This window comes from Penaeus vannamei, chromosome 12 (genome assembly GCF_042767895.1).
Source record: "Penaeus vannamei isolate JL-2024 chromosome 12, ASM4276789v1, whole genome shotgun sequence".
Classification (NCBI taxonomy): domain Eukaryota; kingdom Metazoa; phylum Arthropoda; class Malacostraca; order Decapoda; family Penaeidae; genus Penaeus; species Penaeus vannamei.
In genome coordinates, this window is record NC_091560.1 from 41,731,730 (window position 1) to 41,739,229 (window position 7,500).

Genomic DNA, 7,500 nt, shown 5'->3' on the forward strand with positions numbered 1-7,500 from the left:
GCGAGTAGATTATTTCCCTCAAGTGCGCTGTTACATCCTATGCCCTTACTTTGTTGGACTAACGCCCTACGCTCACCACTCAAATTTTGTAGCGTGCTAACTGGTAATATTCCAGGGGTACGAGACTCTAATCATGATAATGCTGATATGTCGGATTCACCCGTCCATGAGAATGACCAAGAACAGGCTATAGAGACCAGGGCATCTAACAAGAGAATTCATCCTCTCATTCTGGCCATGTTAGAACCTTTAAATATCACGCCGACGGAATTTGCGAAGCTGCAAAGCTCCTGTCCATCATTGTCGTCTATCAGGGAGAAAATTAGAGCGAGAGAACCACACACCACCCGTGATGGTATGACGAATGTGTTGAAATTGATGGGTTGCTTTACCGTAAGTGCGTGAAATCTAAATTTCAGGATAGAGTTGGGAAGACGTCTTTAGTCGTGCTTGCTGACTGCCGAGCCATAGTAACGTCAATTGCGCACGAGTCTCCTCTCGCTTGTCTCTTTTTCGCATCGTAAGACTTTGAGAAGGGTTGATCACTTTTACTGGCCAAGTATGGGGAGTGACGTGGGAGATATTTGTCGGTCTTGTGATAAATGCCAACGAATGTCGCACCGAGGGCGAGTGAAACCCGTCGCCCTTCAGCCCATGCCGATCATGACGGAGCCTTTTTCCCGTGTTGCCATAATAGTAGGTCCCCTGAATCCTCCCTCTGATGGTCACAAGTATATTTTGACACAAATTTCGCTGCGGGTTTCCTTGAAGCAATTCTGCTGAGAGGAATAGACCGTATCTGTGGCGGAAGCTTTGCTCGTTATATTTTCTAGAGTAGGAACCCCCCAGGGAAATTCTTTCCGACAGAGGCACACAGTTCACTTTACAATTCATGGGTGAGCTTCATAAATTGCTGGGTATTAAACCTCTCTTCACTACATTTCAACCCCAGTGGAGATGGGAGTTGAAAGATTTCATAGTACTCTGAAAGCATCATTAAGGAAGCTGTGTGTAGACAAGCCTAAAGATTGGCACCGGTATCTTATCCCTACTTTATTTGCCCTCAGAGAAATTCCGAGTGACAGAACTGGGTTTTCTGCCTTCGAACTCCTGTATTTACTTTTCAGTGTTATAGAACTCCGGGATAAACTAGAGGAATGTGCTAAAATAGCTGCTCATAATGCTGACATCAGCTCCACCAGGTCTTATTTTGATGTCAAATCCCAAGATCGTTCTTTCAGTCCAGGTGACGAAGTTTTAGTATTATTGCCAGATACTGCGAATAAACTTCTAATGGCGGAGCGGTCTATATACGGTGATGGAGAGAAGAAATCAGGTAAACTATCTAATTATGGAAAAAGGTCAGCCCAAGCTTTATCATGCAAATTTTCTAAAAAAGTATCACCGACGAACGAACGTTTCACAGGCTCAGGTAATGGATGAAGACCAGGGTGTAGATGGCTGTCAAGGTATCAGTGATGTTGTTGTCATGTGTAGATGTAGAAAATGAAATATATCCCGTTACGCCCGATGGTAAAGTAGATTCTTTACTATCTATTGACACTCCATGTGCTGAGATTAATTCGTAACTAACCCAGGATCAAGCAGAATGACATCCATAAACTAATATCAGATTTTTCAGACGTGTTTTCGGAAACTCCAGGTTGCACATCCCTTCTTGAACATGACATCCCTCAGTACTACCGGGCGGTTGAAGCCTAAGATATATCCTATCCCTCTTCACTTACAAACACACTTTGAGGAGGAAGTTGATCAACTCTACAAGCAAGGAATCATTAGATTATCAGCTCCTCACTGTTCATCTGTGGTAATGGTACGAAAATCTGATGGTACGTATCGAATGGCTATAGACTACAGAGCCCTTAACTGTCAGTTTTCCATGCTGAACCTGCTTGTAAGATAGGGGATGATCTGCATAAGTTTAATGGTGCTGTTTATTTTTCCGAATTAGATTTAACGAAAGCTTACTATCAGATCCCACTTTCTGAAAGATCTAAGCCTCTGACAGCATTTCCAACACACAAAGGTTTAATGGAATTTTGTAGATTACCCTTCGGGTTAGTAACAGCTTGTGCAACCTATGTTAGACTCATGAGGCTCATTCTAGTAGGATTACCTAACGTAGCGTTTTACTTTGATAATATATTCATATGCTAAGGGCTGGAAACAACATCTAGAAGCAATCATCTCGGTTCTGGAACGTTTGCGAGAGCATAACTTGACAGTATGTCCCTCGAAGTGTAGATTTGGGTTTTATGAAATTAGATATTTAGGATTTGTGATTGATTGACGGAAAGCATCTGAAACCACAGTGTGATGAGATAGATGCTTTGATGCAGATTCCACCCCCAACGACTAAGAAAACATTTCGATCTTTTCTTGGTATTTCTTTTTATCGTGTTTATTCCTCAGGCTTCTGAACTCACGGCTCCGCTCTCGGGACCTGTTACGTAAAAATGTGCGGGAACCTTTGTGGAATTTCAGCGTTGCTAGCAGTTCCAGCGTTGTCAGAACTTCCAGCGTTGTTAGCTAACGAACCGGCCTTAGTTCTGGTGACGGATATTTCCGGCGTTGCTTAGGTTCGTGGGCTTTTGGCGTTGTTAGCTTTCTTGGAAATAACTCTGGTCGTATTTTATATCAAAAGCCGAAAGTATGATTTATATGTAATTCTTTTCGTTATTTTTTTTGCTGGTTTGTTACGCCATGATAATTTTTAAAGGAAATAATAAATGAATTATTTTCAAAATGTGTTTAAACAAACCCCCAGAACTGATGACAACCTTTGATTCATAAAAGAACCTAATTATCCACACAGCCACATTAAATAAATGGCAACAGACCTTGATGTTACTCGTGAGAAAAAGCAGAAAGAAGAAAAATGAAAGGAGCACCATTAATTCGCCTTTTCTTTGTCAGATAAGAGATGCAGGGAAGAAATAAAACTGCATTAACACGTTTGTTTACATTTTTGTTCAAATGGTACTTATCCTCCTAAAAAGAAATTTCACTCCATGATCTTCATAATCACACCAATTGAATTTTATTTGAAATCATAATATTTCACACGGGGAAGAACACAGAGCATCTCAAAGAGCAGATTGGCGCCAGTGAGTGCAGTAGTTCCCTCGAAGTCATATGGAGGAGACACCTGAAAAAAATAATTGCGTTTTAATTTGAAAATCCACTATGGGTTTAAAAGTTACTTAGAAAATGGACAAAATAGATTGTTATATAACAAAGTATTACCAACAGCTCAAACAACGAACACGATTAACCCTTCAAGCCCAAACATTCGAAATAATTTCAAGGACAACCAACAGAAAACTGAGCAGCCCAAGTTATACCTCGACCAAGTCACATCCCACGAGGTTCAGGCCACGGCACCCACGGATGATTTCCAGCGCCTGGATGGGGGTCAGACCTCCAATTTCAGGGGTGCCTGTGAGGGGGAGAGGGGAGGGGGGGCTGGGTCGTTAGTAAGACGCCTGGTAAGAGCTTTTATCCACTTAGCTAATTCACACGTATAAATATACACATGTATACACATCTATCTATCTCTTTCTAATCTACTTATCTATACCTATATATAATCTAATCTAAGCTATCTAAACTGTCTGTCTGTCTGTCTACACCTGTATCTATTCTTATACCTTACCAGTGCCAGGACAGAAGCCAGGGTCAATAGCGTCGATGTCGAAGGAGAGGTAAACGGGTCGATCGCCCATCATGGCTTTCACCTCCTCCATCAAAGGCTCCAGGGACTTGTGCCAACACTGGTGGGCTTGGACGATGCGGAAACCCTGACAACAAAGGTGGGAGAGGGGAATTAGAGAGAATTTGCGCCGGTGGGGCGTTTGTTTGAGTGTTTGTGTCTGTTTATCGGTTTGTCTATTTGTCTGCACTCACTCACTCTAAGAATAATATATATCAAACACAATAACACGACAAAAAGTAATATAATAATAATATAAAAAATAAAATAAACAAACCCTACCTTGCTTATCTGCCACGCATGCGCATCCACAGTGTAAGAGGAGCCACGTAGGCCTATCTGCACGGTAGCCTTCGGGTCGATCAGGTCCTCCTCGACGGCTCTCCTGAAGGGCGTCCCGTGGGTGATCTTCGCTCCCAGCATCGTGTCGCTGACGTCATTGTGGGCGTCGACGTGGATGAGGCAGACGGTGCCGTAACGGTCCTGTAGGAAATATTGTCATTATTATTATGATCTATCATTTTTATTATTGTTCTTGTGTCTTAAATTTGCCCAAGGCGTAAATGTAAATATATCTGTTACCGGTGGACGCGATTCACACGGAAATCTTTTGTCAACATTCGACCTTGACCTTTGCTGATCTAATAACACGGCTGATTGATGGGACTGCAACAACCACCGAAGGATCACAATTCTCAGTATACCTGGCAAGGTTCTCTTACACCCTTCTGAGACGTATGAGAGACCACCTGCCGAGGCACCAGAGGCCACAATAGACCGTATCCTGGCCCATCAAGTCCTTTTAGAGCGCCGCCATGAGTTCGGGTGTAGGCTTCTTACAGCCTACATCAACCTCAAGAAGGCGTTTGATACAGTGCATTGGGAATTCCTCAATCACTGAGATTGAGGAATTGCAACAAGGATTATTGAACTAATAGCAAACTTGTATACTGGTACTGAAAGTGCTGTAACGTGTGTTGGGGTCCTGTCGAGCTTCTTTCCTGTTAGTTCAGAAGTGAGGCAAGGCTGTGTCCTTGCACCAACACTTTTCAACACTTGCATGGACTGGATACAGAGCAGAGCTTATTGTCTAGAGTCAATGTGGAGCAATTCTGGGCAATATCAAGGTTGCTGTCCTTGACTTTGCTAATGATGTTGCTAGTCTGTCTTTGGAAACACTAATGGTGGCTCTGCTTGCATTTAGCAATGAAGTACAGCCCCTGGGTCTAAAGGTCTCAGACCGTAATCCAGGATTTTGGGGACTTGCTAGGAAAACCCATTCGGTTAGTATGTGTTTGTGGAGAGGACACTGTAGTCACAGAGAGCCTATCAACGGTTGCACCGTGAGACTGGCACAGAGTATGTTACATGCACAATCCGTGATCGCCAACAGGCTATACGGCTATCTCGCTATCTCTATCTCTCCCTCTCTCTCATGGAAACCATTTTTATAAAATATATGTTTTTCTTTTCAGTTATTAGAAACCCAATAAGGTGCAGCCCTTCAGGCATGTATATTTAATGTTTGATTTTGGCCCTTAAATCAATATTTCAGCCAGATTGGGTAGATGCTTGGACATCTTTCCCTGGCTTTTTACAGGGCATGTAAACTGTAAATAAACGTTTTCAAATCCAATCCAATCCAATCCAATCCTCTCCCTCTCTCTCTCTGTCCCTATCGTTCTTTCTACACAGCAATGCATAGTCGGTCACGTCTTTTCCCAGGCTGGCTTCCAGGTGACTTCCTAGCGCTCCCCTTTAAACACATGCAAATACACAATGTTTTTTTTTTTTTACTTTGGTATGCTTCAAATTAAAAACAAGGTTAAACACAAAGATATACATCGCAAATAAAACCTAATTTAAGGGGATCGTCTTTTTTTCGATTTTTTTATTTACTTGCCGATTTTGATGAAACTAACACCCTTTTATTTATCTCTGTGGTAGATTGTTTTCGAAATCGCCCGAACAGTTTTTGTATTATAATTTAAAAAAAAAGAAAAAAAAAAAAAAAAAAAAAAAAAAAAAAAAAAAACGGTTTTCGTCACTTATATATCGACTTTACACGAAACAGGAAAAATTCGAAAATTCCGGTCCCTACGTTCCCTAAACAAACTATCTATCTACATTTATTTTGGACTATATTTGCTTAAAAAAAATCGCTTGAAAAAAAAAAGTATACTTCCGAAATAACCGTCATTGCAGTTTTTTTTTCTCTTCATAATCATTATGGTACGAAAAATTAAAGGAAGAAGCATAATCTTCCTACACCATAATTATCTATCATATACATGCATTCCGAAATCAACCGGACATTGCCAGCACGTAACGGTTTCTCAAAATCTTTCGTATAGTACAGTGGTGGCAGTGATCTGGGGGGGTCTATAGGCCTACATTGACCATTTTTAAAATTTTGTCAAAAATCCAAAAACAAATCATACAGCCATTCTGATTTCATGTCTGAATAGAACTATCTTTCTACTATTATTATACTATTACATTTTTGAGAAGTTGACCTTACTTTTTTGTGTGAATATTTTTCGAAGGTGACTATTTAAACACCCTAATAGGAGATTTTGAAAATATATGTCACTTTTACAAGAACCACATGAAAATATTGCAAATCCTTATGGCAGCATGTAATAGAACTATTATTCAGCTACAAAATAAGCCATAATACGTTAAAATCGGACTGAAAATACGTGCTATGCGTAAAAATGTGAAGGAGCTAATAATCGCGATCTTTTCCCTATATAATATTTAAATATTTTGCAGGACAAATCACGCGCGAAATACTTATTGATATAATTATCTATTATTTACCTATTATTGTTGCTCTAATGGGGTTTTACAGTGACCTACCTTGATGGCCTGCAGGATGGGGTACGTGATGGTGTGGTCGCCGCCCATGGTGAGGGGAATGCAGCCGTCCTTCACTAACTCGCTATAGTGACTCCGGATGTGTTTGCACGCCTCGGGCAAGCTGGGGACAGGTTAGGGGAGCTGTTAAGGCGTGTCCAGGAGGCCATACATACACTATGTATGTATGTATGTATATATATTTTTTTTCTTCTTTCTTTCTTTATTTATTTTTTATGTATATTTATTTATACAAATATAGCTACTTTTTATCAATATTTTCATTATTATTATTATTATTATTATCATCATTATAATCACATCATCGTTCATACTATTGCAGCTATCAACATCTTCATTTTCTTGTCCCCCCTCCTTTTCGTACTACTATTGCTGCTCCTCATTCTCCTGCATTTCCCTTTCCTTCTACTTATTCCCTACCTCCTCCTTATTTACCACCTCCTCTTCTTCCTCCTTCACCACCTCCTTTTCTACCTCCTCCTCTTTCTCCGCTTCTTCCTTAATCCCCACCTCCTCTTCTACCTTCTCCTTTTACTCCGCTTCCTCCTCTTTCTTCCCCACCTCCTCCTTATTCCCCACTTCCTCTTCTTCCTCCTTCACCACCTCCTTTTCTGCCTCCTCTTTCTCCGATTCTTCCTTAATCCCTACCTCCTCTTCTACCTTCTCCTTTTACTCCGCTTCCTCCCCTTTCTTCCCCACCTCCCCTGTCACTCCCTCCATATCCCCACCACCTCTTTTCCCTCTCTTCCTCCTTCCTCTCTTCCCCCACGAACTCAGACCCCGTCCCCCCTTACTTGTAACCCACCCCCTCCTCCTTTCCCTCTCCTCCTCCTCCTCCTCCTTCCCCTCTTCCCCGCCGCCCCACCCCTTCCGCCCCGCCCCCTTAC

At 41.5% G+C, this 7,500-nt stretch overlaps 1 protein-coding gene across 1 annotated transcript in view; it reads right to left on the bottom strand.

The window, feature by feature from the left end:
- Window positions 1–2,972: 2,972 nt before the first annotated feature.
- The window catches only part of LOC113803960 (guanidinobutyrase), an 8,416-nt gene continuing 3,888 nt past the window's right edge, over window positions 2,973–7,500 (bottom strand). Inside the window, exons 5-9 of the mRNA XM_070128306.1 lie at window positions 6,596–6,716; window positions 4,016–4,216; window positions 3,677–3,821; window positions 3,366–3,460; window positions 2,973–3,169 (exon numbers count right to left, since the gene is read on the bottom strand). Coding sequence (XP_069984407.1) covers window positions 3,062–3,169; window positions 3,366–3,460; window positions 3,677–3,821; window positions 4,016–4,216; window positions 6,596–6,716 — 670 coding nt within the window. The 3' untranslated portion in view covers window positions 2,973–3,061. The remainder of the gene's footprint in view (window positions 3,170–3,365; window positions 3,461–3,676; window positions 3,822–4,015; window positions 4,217–6,595; window positions 6,717–7,500) is intronic.